The sequence below is a fragment of the Oncorhynchus masou genome, chromosome 29 (assembly GCF_036934945.1).
Source record: "Oncorhynchus masou masou isolate Uvic2021 chromosome 29, UVic_Omas_1.1, whole genome shotgun sequence".
Taxonomy (NCBI): domain Eukaryota; kingdom Metazoa; phylum Chordata; class Actinopteri; order Salmoniformes; family Salmonidae; genus Oncorhynchus; species Oncorhynchus masou.
In genome coordinates this window covers 77,297,501-77,312,771 of record NC_088240.1, presented here as the reverse complement: position 1 = coordinate 77,312,771, position 15,271 = coordinate 77,297,501, and the positions used below count along the sequence as shown (strand labels likewise).

Below are 15,271 nucleotides of genomic sequence, written 5' to 3'. Positions count from 1 at the left end.
ACACATAACTGGCTTACTGTAATATTACGATGTCCTGTACAGCATTATCACCCTTCTATCCATCCATTTATCAATTTATCCCTCCATCCATCCCTTTACCCCTCCCTCCATCCATCCCTTTACCCCTCCCTCCCTCCATCCATCCCTTTACCCCTCCCTCCCTCCATCCATCCCTTTACCCCTCCCTCCATCCATCCCTTTACCCCTCCCTCCCTCCATCCATCCCTTTACCCCTCCCTCCCTCTATCCCTCCCTCCATCCATTTACCCCTCCCTCCCTCCCTCCTTCCCTCCATCCATCCCTCTACCCCTCCCTCCCTCCATCCATCCCTTTACCCCTCCCTCCCTCCATCCATCCCTTTACCCCTCCCTCCCTCCATCCATCCCTTTACCCCTCCCTCCATCCATCCCTTTACCCCTCCCTCCCTCCATCCATCCCTTTACCCCTCCCTCCCTCTATCCCTCCCTCCATCCATTTACCCCTCCCTCCCTCCCTCCTTCCCTCCATCCATCCCTTTACCCCTCCCTCCCTCCATCCATCCCTTTACCCCTCCCTCCCTCCATCCATCCCTTTACCCCTCCCTCCCTCCCTCCTTCCCTCCATCCATCCCTTTACCCCTCCCTCCCTCCATCCATCCCTTTACCCCTCCCTCCCTCCATCCATCCATTCCTCCCTCCATCCAACCATCCATCCCTCCCTCCCTCCATCCCTTTATCCCTCCCTCCAGCTTTGCCTCCATCCATCCATCCATCATCCCTCCAGCTATCCCTCCCTCCCTCCATCCCTCCCTCTATCCCTCCCTCCCTCCATCCCTCCCTCTATCCCTCCCTCCAGCTATCCCTCCCTTCCTCCATCCATCCCTCTATCCCTCCCTCCCTCCATCCCACCCTCCATCCTTTCTCTCACAATAACAACACAACAGTAAAGTAAAACACTGCATCTCACAAGGACTGGAATGGTCTGACTGCATTGAGAGAGTTACGTTAGTTCCAGGGTTCAACGTATAGAATACAGACAGACAGACGGACAGACAGTTGTATGTACACACACAGGGTTATTCATCCAGCAGGGCAAAAGTCGTGACCTAAATGAGTCATCTCTACCCAGAAACCCAGAGGGACTGTTTACATCACAAGGCCTAAATTATTACATCACAAGGCCTAAATCAGGCCTGTCTATCACCCCATGGGTTTAAGCCCTTCCTCACCCTCCATCGCTCCTCAGAACCCACTCATCTTTCCCTTTCATCCCCTCACTCCGCTGTCCCTTCCCTCAATTAGAAAACTTTTTTCCTCTCACTCCCTCCATTTCGGTGTTAACTAACACCAGCCTCCTGTTAAAACAATGCAGCCAAGTGATCCAGACAAGTGCTCATCCCCAGCCAGCAGTGATAATGTCCACAGCAGCTGCTGTTGTGCATCTCACCACTCTCCTTGTCAAACTGTGGTTGTAGGACTGCAATAGCCCACTAAGGGGCGCCAAACAGCATGCCTGCTGTGTAAACTTACAGTAGATCAGTGTCCACTCAAAGCAGAAGCTGCTCCAAAGCACAGCTCCAGACTCACAGTGGCCTGACCTTAGCAATTAAGAGGAAAACGCAAAACTGACCTTAGATCAGATATGAGATAACTTGGTCATATACTAATGCATCCAGGCAAGCCTGTAAATCAGTTATTTCAGGCGATGATTCCAGTTGTACTGGAGATTCTAAAGGAAAATGAGCTACAACACTACCACAACAACAATGGGAATTACAAACTACTGACAATATATACATTTACAATAATATATTATGTACATAAATTAATTAATGTATTTATTTATCAAGACTATATTAGTGTGTCACCATCATTCCTTTCTGTACCATCTTTCATTTAGAGAGATTTGCCCTCAGTATTTTCCCTCAGTAATAAATAAATACTCTGTTGCAATAGATAGAGAGACAGAGGGAGAGAAGGGCAAGGAGAGGAGATGGGGGGAGAGAGTGTAACTTTGGGGCTGAGAGGGAAAGATGTAGAGGGAGAGGATGGTAAGGAGAGGAAGCCAGGAGAGGGGTGAAGAGAGAGAGAAATAAAGAGAGGGGGAAGAGAGAGAGAGTAAGAGTACACTGAGGTTGAGGTGATAATATACAGTGTTCTGCTGGAGTCCTCCTCTGGTCAGGGGTTAAAGGTCAGGTGAAGATCAAGTGAAAGGGATTGTGGGACGGCCTCAGAACTGCTGCCAGTTGGTGGAACCATCATCGTTGGCGAGAGAAGACATTGACCTGCATTATGGGGGAAAAGAGGAGAGCATTATGGGGGAAAAGAGGAGAGCATTAATGGGGGGAACAGATTAATGAAAGAAGAGAGAAAAGGATGAAAGAGAAAAGATTTTCCCCTTACTTTTCTGGGGCAGAGAAGTCTCCCCACATGTCCGAGCCACCTGCAGGGTTGGGGTTCGGCTGCACCACAGAGTTGGAGTTACTGCTGTCCAGGTCTAACAAACAGCCTGTGAACAGAGAAACAACGATAGAATTAGGAAACTAATGTAATAGGATCTCTATGGAGACAACACACATCAAACCCTTCAATACACACCCTCTACTGCTTTCTCTACATTCATACTCTAACGACAATAGCCTTTTTTCTTGGTTAGCTCATAAAACTAAAAGAAAAAACACGCAGGGCCCCATTCAATCCTTAACCTAATTACACAGTGGCATATAAAACATACACTTTTTCCCTTCAGTCAAATGAATTCACAGCATGGTTTGGGGAACTGTAAAAATAGTCTTCAACAATGGTAGCAAAATGCGCTATACAGAAAAAGCAGTTACTAGGGTAACCGAACAAGATAAACAAACAGATGAATCAGAAGCAGCAATATAAAAACAGGGTTGCATTCAGGAGAACACAACGCTCTGAACGTTGCACATAGAATTGTCTTGTATGGAGCTGACATCTTCCCTAATCTACATGCCAGAGCAGATCTATACTGAACAAAAATATAAACGCAACATGCAGCAATTTCAATGATTTTAATGAGTTCCAGATCATATACTGAAATCAGTCGATTGAAATAAATAAATTAGGCCCTAATCTATGTATTTCACAAGAGAGGCCAGGAGCACAGCCATAGGTGGGCTTGGGGGGACATAGCACCACCCACTTGGGAGCCAGGCCCAGCCAATAAGACAGACAGTATTTCTGACAGACAGAAATACTGCTCAATATCATCAGTTGTCCGGGTGTCTGGTCTAAGACAATCCCGCAGGTGAAGAAGCCAGATGTGGAGGTCCTGTGCTAGTGTGGTTACGCGTGGCCTGCGGTTGTGAGGCCGGTTGGACGTACTGCCAAATTCTCTAAAACAGCGTTGGAGGCGGCTTATGGTAGAGAAATTAACATTAAATTCTCTGGCGACAGCTCTCGTGGACATTCCTGCAGTCAGCATGCCAATTCCACACTGCCTCGAAACTTTAGACATCTATGGCATTTTTTGTGATAAAACTGAACATTTCAGATTTCACATTTTATACACCTGTTGCTGACAGGTGTATAAAATTGATCACACAGCCATGCAATCTCCTTAGACAAACATTGACAGTAGAATGGACTTACTGAAGAGCTCAGTGACTTTCAATGCGGCACTGTCATAAGATGCCACCTTTTCAACAAGTCAGTTTGTCAAATTGTCAAACTTCCCTGCTAGAGCTGCCTCAGTCAACTGTAAGTGATGTTATTGTGTATGGAAAGGTGGAAACGTCTAGGAGCAACAATGGCTCAGCCGCTACGTGGTAGGCCACACAAGCTCACAGAATGTGACTGGCAAGTGCTGAAGAGCATAGCGAGTAAAAATTGTCTGTCTTCTGTTGCAACACTCACTACCAACTTCCAAACTGCCTCTGGAAGCAACATCAGCACAGGAACAATTCGTTGGGAGCTTCATGAAATAGGTTTCCATGGCCGAGCAGCTGCACACAAGTCTAAGATCCCCATGCACAATGCCAAGAGTTGGCTGGAGTGGTGTAAAGCTCACCGCCGTTGGACTCTGGACAGTGGAAACGCGTTCTCTAGAGTGATAAATACGCTTCACCATCTGGCAGTCCGACGGACGAATTTGGGTCAGGAGAACGCTACCTGCCCCAATGCATAGTGCCAACTGTCAAGTTTGGTTTAGGAGGAATAAAGGTCTGGGGCTGTTTTTCATGTTTCGGGCCCCTTTGTTCCAGGGAAGGGAATTCCTAACATTACAGCATACAATGACATTCTAGACAATTCTGTGCTTTCAACTTTGTGGCAAAAGTTTGGGGAAGGCCCCTTCCTGTTTCAGCATGACACTGCCACAGTGCACAAAGCGAGGTCCAGACAGAAATGGTTTGTTGAGATCGGTGTGGAATAACTTGAGTGGCCTGCACAGGGCCCTGACCTCAACCCCATCAAAGACCTTTGGGATGAATAGGAACACCAATTGCGAGCTAGGCCTAATTGCAGAACATCATAGCCTGACCTCACTAATGCTCTTGTGGCTGAATGGAAGCAAATCCTCACAGAAAGCCTTCCCAGAAGAGTGGAGGCTGTTATATCAGCAAAGGGGGGACCAACTACATAATAATGCCCATGATTTTGGAATGAGATGTTCAGGGAGCAGGTGTCCACATAGATATGCACTCCATGGCCAAATGTATCTGAACAACCAGTAGCATTACACTTTGCTGATCGTGGCCCAAAATGCTCTTCACCTACCTGTGTTACTTCCCCCTGAGACCATGTCCCTTCCTGCTGAGTATGTGTTGTTTCCTCCTGAAAATGTGTCACTTCCCGCAGAGAATAAGTCTCCCCCTGAGAATAAACCTTCGTTGTCATTGGAGGAGCTTGACATAGGGGGAGGGGCTATCTTGGTGCCTCCACCGCCAGGGGGAGGAGGGAGGAGCCCAAAGCCACCAGCGCTCTGGGGGCGGGACTTGTCTCTCTTTCTGCCTTGCTGAGAGAGGAACAGAAATAGAAAGAAAGAGAGAGGTGCGACGGGTGAGAAGGAAGGAGAGGTTTAGGTGTCTGCTTGTCAAAGCTTATAAACAGAGCATGAGTTTGCAACGTGTGCGTGCAAGCGTGCACATTCGCTTTTTAGTTGTTAATCGCTAACCAGATGGTACCATGGAAGGAGTATTATGGGTATGAGTTGAGGACGTTACCCCAATATTGAGAGTGATGGTCTGTCCTTCTTTGAAACCCAGGTCCAGTTTAGGAGTGTTGTCTGGAGTCTGAGACTGCTTACTGATCTCAAGCTCCTGTTTCACCCACCTGAGAGAGAGACAGAGAGACAGAGGTAGCGAGCGAGCGAGCGAGCAGTAAACAGAGGGAAAGAATGAGAGGGAAAAAGGGACAGAGTTATTAGATATATATATAATCTGTAGATATTACATTTCAAGCGTCTTTATTCTTTTGAAAAATGTTCTGTGCATAATGTTTACTCTTAATTTGTGATTGTTTATTTCACTTGCATTGGCAAGTCAAAGGAGATGATTGTGGACTACAGGAAGAGGAGGACAGAGCACGCCAACATTCTCATCGACGGGGCTGCAGTGGAGCAGGTTGAGAGCTTCAAGTTCCTTGGTGTCCACATCACCAACAAACTAACATGGTCCAAGCACACCAAGACAGTCGTGAAGAGGGCACGACAAAACCAATTCCCCCTCAGGAGACTGAAAATATTTGACATGGGTCTCCAGATCTTCAAAAGGTTCTACAGCTGCACCATCGAGGGCATCCTGACTGGTTGCATCACTGCCTGGTATGGCAACTGCTCGGCCTCCGACCACAAGGCAGTACACAGAGAGTGCATACGGCACAGTACATCACTGTGGCCAAGCTTCCTGACATCCAGGACCTATGTACCAGGCGGTGTCAGAGGAAGACTCCAGCCACACTAGTCATAGACTGTTCTCTCTGCTACCGCACAGCAAGCGGTACCAGAGCGCCAAGTCTAGGTCCAAGAGGCTTCTAAACAGCTTCTACTCCCAAGCCATAAGACTCCTGAACATCTAGTCAAATGGCTACCCAGACTATTAGCAGTGCCCCTCTCACCCCCTCTTTACACCACTGCTACTCTGTTGTCATCTATGCATAGTCACTTTAATAACTCTGCCTACATGTACAAACTACCTCAACTAACTGGTGCCCCTGCACTTTGACTCTGTACTGGTACTGTAACGACCTCTAGCTCCTCTCCCTGTTCGGGCGGCGCTCGGCGTTGCCGGTCTACTATCCATCACCGATCCCTTTTTTTTGTTTGTTTTGTCTTTGGTTCTTTTTCACACCTGGTTTCATTTGCGTTAATTTCTGTGTGTATAATTGTAACCCGTTGCCTGCCTCAGTTTGTGCGGGATGAGTCGTTGAATGTGAGGTGCTCGGTTAGGTATTACCGTTATTTGTTTTCATGGGTTCTGAAGTATATGAGTGTCGGAACTTTGTTTGTTCCTCCGTACGTTTGTAGGGTTTTTTTATTGTCGAGGGCGTTGTCCTTTTGATTCTGCCATTCCTATGTTGGTGGACTTTCTTATTAAACACGCTTCTCAGACATCCCTGCTCTCCTGCGCCTGACTCCTACACCTCTCACCTAGATGCACGTTGTCACAGGTACCCCTCTGTATATAGTCTCGCTATTGTTATTTTACTGCTGCTCTTTAATTACTTGTTACTTTTATTTCTTATACTTATCCGTATTTTTTTTAAACTGCAATGTTGGTTAGGGGCTCGTAAGTAAGCGTTTCACTGTAGGATCTACACCTGTTGTATTCTGCGCATGTGACTAATAACATTTGATTTGATTTTGATTTGAATATAAACATATTTTCCACCTTGGAATTGAATCGAGAGTTATACAGTGAAACAGATGACAGGCCATTACTAATTCATGTCAGTTAGAAGTCAACATTGTAGCTCTGAGCTGCACTTGTTTGCTAATGTTATGAGTGTCATCTCTGTTGAGACAGCTGTAAGAGCAACACACTTGAAGTGGTCCTGCAGCGCCACGTTGAAGTCAAACGAGTCTCCTCTGTCCCCGAACCCGATGCCTATGAACGCACTGCGACCTGAGAAACAGAGGCCAGAAAAGAACAACAATGTAAATTACAAATTAAATCACTTGGTACACACACTGATCCTAAAACAGAGACATAGCACAGTGAGAAACAACTGATTGAGTACTCCAAATGCTGTAGTAGAATACCGTTTCATACTACACACTCAAATGATCCAAAACAAACCTTGTTATTACTGTGGTATACTACTACTACTACTACTACTGCTACACTGAACAAAAGTATGAACGCAACATGCAACAATTTCAACGATTTTATTGAGTTACAGTTCATGTAAAGAAATCAGTAAATTGAATTAAATAAATTAAGCAATAATCTATGGATTTCACATGACTGGGCAGGGGCACAGCCATGGGTTTCGCCTGGGAGGGCATAGGCCCACCCACTTGGGAGCCAAGCCCACCCACTGGGGAGCCAGGTCTAGCCAATCAGAATACGTTTTCCCCCCACAAAAGGGCTTTAATACAGACAGAAATACTTCTCAGTTTCATCCGCTGTCCAGGTGGCAGGTGAAGAAGACAGATATGGACGTCCTGGGCTGGCGTGGTTGAATGTGGTCTGAGGTAGTGAGTCCGGTTGGATGTCGTGGGCTGGCGTGGTTGAATGTGGTCTGAGGTAGTGAGTCCGGTTGGATGTCCTGGGCTGGCGTGGTTGAATGTGATCTGAGGTAGTGAGTCCGGTTGGATGTCGTGGGCTGGCGTGGTTGAATGTGGTCTGAGGTAGTGAGTCCGGTTGGATGTCCTGGGCTGGCGTGGTTGAATGTGGTCTGAGGTAGTGAGTCCGGTTGGATGTCGTGGGCTGGCGTGGTTGAATGTGGTCTGAGGTAGTGAGTCTGGTTGGATGTCCTGGGCTGGCGTGGTTGAATGTGGTCTGAGGTAGTGAGTCCGGTTGGATGTCGTGGGCTGGCGTGGTTGAATGTGGTCTGAGGTAGTGAGTCCGGTTGGATGTCCTGGGCTGGCGTGGTTGAATGTGATCTGAGGTAGTGAGTCCGGTTGGATGTCGTGGGCTGGCGTGGTTGAATGTGGTCTGAGGTAGTGAGTCCGGTTGGATGTCGTGGGCTGGCGTGGTTGAATGTGGTCTGAGGTAGTGAGTCCGGTTGGATGTCCTGGGCTGGCGTGGTTGAATGTGATCTGAGGTAGTGAGTCCGGTTGGATGTCGTGGGCTGGCGTGGTTGAATGTGGTCTGAGGTAGTGAGTCTGGTTGGATGTCCTGGGCTGGCGTGGTTGAATGTGGTCTGAGGTAGTGAGTCCGGTTGGATGTCCTGGGCTGGCGTGGTTGAATGTGGTCTGAGGTAGTGAGTCCGGTTGGATGTCGTGGGCTGGCGTGGTTGAATGTGGTCTGAGGTAGTGAGTCCGGTTGGATGTCCTGGGCTGGCGTGGTTGAATGTGGTCTGAGGTAGTGAGTCCGGTTGGATGTCGTGGGCTGGCGTGGTTGAATGTGGTCTGAGGTAGTGAGTCCGGTTGGATGTCGTGGGCTGGCGTGGTTGAATGTGGTCTGAGGTAGTGAGTCCGGTTGGATGTCGTGGGCTGGCGTGGTTGAATGTGGTCTGAGGTAGTGAGTCCGGTTGGATGTCCTGGGCTGGCGTGGTTGAATGTGGTCTGAGGTAGTGAGTCCGGTTGGATGTACTGCCAAATTCTCTAAAACGATGTTGGAGTTGGCGTATGGTAGAGAAATAAACAATACATTCTCTGGCAACAGCTCTGGTAGACATTCCTGCAGTCAGCATGCCAGTTGCACACTCCCTCAAAACTTGAGACATCTGTGGCATTGTGTTGTGTGACAAAACTGAACATTTTAGAGTGGCTATTTTTTGTCACCCGCACAAGATGCACCTGTGTAATGACGATGCTGTTAAATCAGCTTCTTGATATGCCACACCTATAAGGTAGATGGATTATATTGGGAAAGGAGAAATGCTCACTACAAGGAATGTAAACAAATATGTGCAAATTTATTTTGTGAAATAAGATTTTTGGGCATATGGAACATCTCTGGGATCTTTTATTTCAGCTCATGAAACATGGGAACAAAACTGTACATGTTGCGTTTATATTTTTGTTTAGTATAATAACTGCTAATAGAAAATGTGGGGAAGTAGTGTGCGATACTTCTTTCTAATTTGGCCAGATGGTGACTAGTGATGACAACCAACAACCCACCACTCTCATCCTGGATCCGAAGCACAAAGTACCGACTGGAGTCACTGACGGTTTCTATGGCGATGCCAGGGTACTCGTCCACTGGTGCCTGTGCAAACAGCTCCCCTGCAGAGACGGAGGGAAATTAGAACTCAGGCATTATAACTTCTGACTAGAAGTGCCTTGAGGTGGGCTAGGGTAGGAGTCCCCGATTACATTCAGCAGTGGGACAATTTTTCCTTGAGCGGATGCTCGGAACATAGGTATAAATAATTTGCACACTGTAAATTGACCGCAAGAAACAGATATAGTATTTGACAAAAACAGAATAATTTCAAAACTTGATTACATTGGGATACGATCACATATACCTCTCTAATTATGCGTGAGAATACTTGGGAACAGATTTCCTACATTAAAATTACTTTGATCTCTTCCTGGTGATTTTACAGTCTTTTATGTCCATGAACAAAAATTATTATTTGTAAAGATTTGGCCTCTCACCAGAGATCTTGTCCTCCAGTTTGATGAAAGCCACTTTTCCCCGAGCCGTCACTCTCATACGGCCTGTCCAATCAGGGGCGTCCAGCTTCCAATCCGCAGCCCTGGGGGCGACACAGACTGCCAATCAGAGATGAGACTGACTGTATAGGTGTGTGTGTGTGAGAAAGAGGGAGACCATGTTGATAGCCAACCACCACACTTTGCTACTGAAATGAGAGTGTCTGGGCTGGTGACTGGCTGGCAGTTCACCAGACATGGGGTGGAATACCCCCTCATTATTATTACTCACTACATCACAGACTCAGCTTTGTGGTGGTCAGCCAATCAGCTCCCAGGAGACAGATACAGTATGGAGCGCTGTCCAGTCAGCATGGAGACTGGATCACGTTAAAACACCAGCCAATGAACAAATGGGTAAACACAATATAGTCACATTGCCAAACATAGACTGTACCCAAACAGGACTGAAGTCACTGTCAACAAGATATCCTTTAACGAACCCTGGTCAGAAAGTAATAGGATAGGCGACAACAGAGAAAATGCCCAGATAATCCTCAAAGGGAGTAAAAATCTCACCTAATCCTCTGGACCTTTAAATACCGTAGTTTCTGTGATAGCCTTTCATTCAACATTCGCCCCAAATAAGAGTGCAGTCAAAACGCATTTTATTAAACGGGGACACGACAGTCACGTGTTCGCACTGAAAACAGGATTCCGTGTCATTCATTGTCAAATACCGAAAGGTGGACATCAATAATGACAGGTGTATATTCTCCCGATCCATCCCACGACGCACAACTTTGACATCTGGTGGTAGACTATTCCTCCCAAACCAGTTTGCCTAGTAAACCACCTTAGAAAAAGCTATTGAGTACTGCAATGGCAACAGAGACGAGCATTATAGCCTTTATATGGGCTATGCATTGCCTTGATGTGGGGACAAGAGCTTTGCCTACGGGGAGGTTGATATATCGCCGCATCAACAATGGATGCTGGAGTCAGACCAGGGCAAGGTCACCGGTTGATGGTCACCGGTTGACCGGTTGATGAACCGTGTCTCTTACCTGACTCCCCGGTTCGATGCCCGCGGCGGGATTCGGTAAACGTTGACGTCGGGTTTCACACACAGGATCGACTCGTATTCGCCCTCGGTCGCCATCTTGACTTTAATTCAATCGGTGTGTGGTGATCGTGCACGTTAACGGGTGCGAGAGCGTAATATACTGTGTATTTGCGCACATGAAGCGTTCACATCCATTTCTAATGTAATTTATCCAGAATAATCAACCATTGTCAGTGATAGTTTAGGGATCATTGTAATCAATTCGCCTACGTTTTATTTGGTTGTTTATCGTTGGCTATGTGAGAGATAAAGAGCTGGTCAAATGTAAATAGAGGATAGGATCATGTCAACACAAAACGACTCAATCACAGTTGGAGGGAATGATTTAATGGATGTGTTACAAGACAGTAATAATGCTACAAAGGGTAAAAATGTAAATCCCATGGAATAAATAACAGTATATAAACACATTATTGAGTTGTACAGTTGACCTATTTCAGTTATTATTATTTACTTTACCGTGATAGATTAAAGTGACATTTACAGTATAACACTGACACCAGAGGGAGGAGCAGAAATGATATAGCTAAATATCAGCGAATATGACAGGGATAGAGGTGGATCACAGTCCAAGTAGCTCGAAAGCATCTCCCCAATCTTCTGCCTCACCAGGCTGAAAGACAAATCAGTAAATATTTTTAGCCTACTAACTCAAGGGTACAGTGTGTGTGCATGTGTGTGTGTGTGTATATATGTGTGTGTGTGTGTCCTACCTGGAGGATGTCGTTAAGTTTCCTGGCCAGTTGAACAGAGTTCTGATGCAGTCCGTCCCAGGCCTTAAACACACGCTGTCTGCAAGCTACAAAGGTCTGCCAACAGTAGACAGCAGTAGAAATAGTCTTCAGGGAAGAGACAGAATTATAATGAGAGACGTACTCACACACACCCTCTCTACCTTCATAGTTCATGACAGTGATCCCTGGCTCTCTGCAGCATGCGGAGGCCCTCTCTCGCACTGCTGTCCTCCTGGAGACGTAGATCCTGAGGCGGAGGTTGGGGGTCTGGCTGAGGAACTGGGCCAGCCTGTAGGAGCAGTCTGAGCAGGGGGACCAGGAACAGAACCAGGTGACTGAGTAACACAGTCCCACACTGTCTGGAGCTCCATAACCCCACAGGCAGGGACACAGGGCGCCTGCTTCCATGAGGCGCAGGAACAGAACCAGGTGACTGAGTAACACAGTCCCACACTGTCTGGAGCTCCATAACCCCACAGGCAGGGACACAGGGCGCCTGCTTCCATGAGGCGCAGGAACAGAACCAGGTGACTGAGTAACACAGTCCCACACTGTCTGGAGCTCCATAACCCCACAGGCAGGGACACAGGGCGCTTGCTTCCATGAGGCGCAGGAACAGCAGCTGGGGGGTGGAAGGAAAGAGCATGATGGAGGTGTGTGAGAAAAGGAGAGGGGTGAGGAATGAGGGAGATATAGTGATGGAAATAAGGGAGTAAGTGAGAGGGATGAGGGAGAGTGAGTGATGGAGGTAGGTGAGGAATGAGGGAGTGATGAGGATAGGTGAGGAAGGTAGACAGGTGAGGAATGAGGGAGACAGTGATGGATGTAGTTGAGGAAGAGAGAGAGAGAGGGGGGAATGACTGAGGGAGGAAGATGTAGATAGAGAGAAAGGAGAGGTAATTCATGGATAGAGAGTGGAGAGTAGAATGAGGGAAAAGAGAGTGTTGAAGACAGGGGAAGGAAATAAAGAAAATGGGAGAGATATAAATATATAACGACGGATGACAGGTGATAAAATTTGTTCCATGTTTCCTCATCTCCTCTCCTTTCCCTACTCTCTCCCCTCCCTCTTCTCCCTACTCCCTCTCCTCTCCTTTCCTTACTCTCTCCCCTCCTTCTTCTCCCTACTCCCTCCCTCTCCTCTCCTCTCCTCTTCTCTCTCTCTCTCTCCCTCTCTCCTCTCCTCGCTCTCCTCTCCTCGCTCTCTCTCTCCCTCTCCTCTCCTTTCCCTACTCTCTCCCCTCCCTCTTCTCCCTACTCCCTCTCCTCTCCTCTCCTCTCCTCTCCTCTCCTCTCCTCTCCTCTCCTCTCCACTCCCCTCCCCTCCTCTCCTCTCCTCTCCTCTCCTCTCCATGACAGCCGGACCGGTTGCGCAGGTGTCCAAAGTCGAAGGAGAGTGAGTTTGGTCCCACCCGCCTCTTGACCACGATGCACAGGTAGGTTTCGTGTCGGCCCTTGGCCCAGCGCATGTTCTTATAGTGGTAGATAAACTTCTTCTGGGCCAACAGAACACTGAGACACAGAAAGTAGGTTTTCACTGAAATAAGTAGTAGAGATGAATGCTACATCTATTTTTATACGCAAACTGAGGCAGGCCTATGGTGAAAAGGTGAATGGTTATAGCCACTACTATTGCTTCTCCCTCCTCTGCCCCTGCAGTGTCTTCTCCGGTGTGGAAAAGCCATATACAGTGTCTTGTGAAAGTATTCGGCCCCCTTGAACTTTGCGACCTTTTGCCACATTTCAGGCTTCAAACAAAGATATAAAGCTGTATTTTTTTGTGAAGAATCAACAACAAGTGGGACACAATCAAGAAGTGGAACGACATTTATTGGATATTTCTAACTTTTTATGCCTGTCCATACTATAACCCCACCACCACCATGGGGCACTCTGTTCACAACGTTGACATCAGCCAACTGCTCACCCACACAATGCCATACACGCTGTCTGCCATCTGCCCGGTACAGTTGAAACCGGCACTCTTCCGTGAAGAGCACACTTCTCCAGCGTACCAGGGGCCATCGAAGGTGAGCATTTGCCCACTGAAGTCAGTTACGACACCGAACTGCAGTCAGGTCAAGACCTTGGTGAGGACACCGAGCACGCAGATGAGCTTCCCTGAGATGGTTTCTGATAATTCTTTGTTTTGCAAACCCACAGTTTCATCTGTGGCATTATGTTGTGTGACAAAACGGAAAATTTTAGAGTGGCCTTTTATTGTCCCCAGCACAAGGTGCACCTGTATAATGATCATGCTGTTTAATCAGCTTCTTGATATGCCACACCTGTCAAGTGGATGGATTATCTTGGCAAATGAGAAATGCTCACTAACAGGGATGTGAACAAATTGGTGCACAACATTTGAGAGAAATAAGCTTTTTGTGCAAATGGAAAATGTCTAAGATCTTTTATTTCAGCTCATGAAACATGGGACCAACACTTTACATGTTGCATTTATGTTTTTGTTCAGTGTAGTTATACTACATAGATATAGTCCATGAGTTGATTATGACTAATTAGAGAACCACAAGAAACAAATCCGTTTCACAATGCAGGAAACACAAAGTAATTATAGTGACCACACATGAGTCCAGGAGTGTTTGACGTGATTTGTAACCTTTTGATTTTCTCACATACGTCAGTAAACTCAGCCAAATGGGTGGAAATTTCCAAAGGCGCTTCGCTCGCTCCCCCAGCCAGTCACCCAACCCTCCACTCTGGTTTTCCCAGATCATAAAAAATGAAAACTTCCAGATACCTTCTCGCCTTGATGCAGACTGGGTTTTACCACCCTTCCTCGTTCCACTCCACTCCTCCCTCCCTCCTTTCCTTCCCTCCTCCCCCTCCTCACCGTTTCCAGGCCCCAGAGTTGGGGTAGACATGGGCATCCCCCATAACCCAGAGGCCCTGACACCTATACCTCTGATTTGGGTTGTGTGAGTGAATGTGCTTGCACGTGTCATATTTGGGTTTTCCCAAAGTATGTCAATCATAAAAACGTAGGAGCTGTGAGTGACCTCTCACCCCAGGCTTCCCTCTCTGCTCCACCACCGCAGTGTGTGGCTCTCTCCCCTTACCCACAGTGTGTATAACTCAGACCAACCAGCCTTTGAACCATGAGATGTTGTCATCCATCCTCCTCCATAGACGAGGGTGTGTTCACTCTCTCTCCGGCTTTGTTCTGTGCCGTCGTTCTGTCTGTTTTTGCTCCGGCCTGGTCCCGTTCACTGCAGCTGCACGCATCCTGTGCCTCTGTTTCCCATGACTCCCCACTCCCCTCTCCCTCTCATGCACTCTGTGGTTTGGGGAATTCACCGTTTCCCAGGGTGGGTGTATTTGGAGCTCATCTGTACTGTGTGTGTGTGAGTGTGTGTTTGTTTGGCTTGTGGAGCCCATCTGTGTGAGTGTGTCATAATTATGATCTTTACACATCATCTGGAACGGATTTATCCACTGCCATTTACGTACCAACCGCCGGTGGTGCGGTGCCCCAACATCAAGATATACACTCGTCTGCAATGTTTGTCTGTGTATGTGTGTATGTGTCTGTGTGTGTATGTCTGTGTGTGTATGTGTCTGTGTCTCTGTGTGTGTGTGTCTGTGTCTGTGTCTGTGTGTGTGTGTGTGTGTGTGTGTGTGTGTGTCTGTCTCTGTGTGTCTGTCTCTGTGTGTGTATGTCTCTGTGTGTATATGT

The 15,271-nt window shown here is 47.4% G+C and overlaps 1 protein-coding gene and 1 pseudogene across 1 annotated transcript; both read right to left on the bottom strand.

The window, feature by feature from the left end:
- Nucleotides 1–872: 872 nt before the first annotated feature.
- On the bottom strand, nt 873–10,879 carry LOC135520625 (adaptin ear-binding coat-associated protein 1-like). The gene is made up of 8 exons (XM_064946311.1): nt 10,782–10,879; nt 9,718–9,818; nt 9,235–9,339; nt 6,985–7,066; nt 5,168–5,276; nt 4,722–4,959; nt 2,382–2,487; nt 873–2,263 (listed from the first exon to the last, which is right to left on the bottom strand). Exons 1-8 carry the CDS (start codon nt 10,874–10,876, stop codon nt 2,209–2,211), a joined length of 891 nt encoding a protein of 296 aa, XP_064802383.1. The 5' UTR covers nt 10,877–10,879; the 3' UTR covers nt 873–2,208.
- A 266-nt stretch (nt 10,880–11,145) lies between these two features.
- On the bottom strand, nt 11,146–14,472 carry LOC135519764 (single-stranded DNA cytosine deaminase-like; annotated as a pseudogene).
- Between the last annotated feature and the right edge of the window lie 799 nt (nt 14,473–15,271).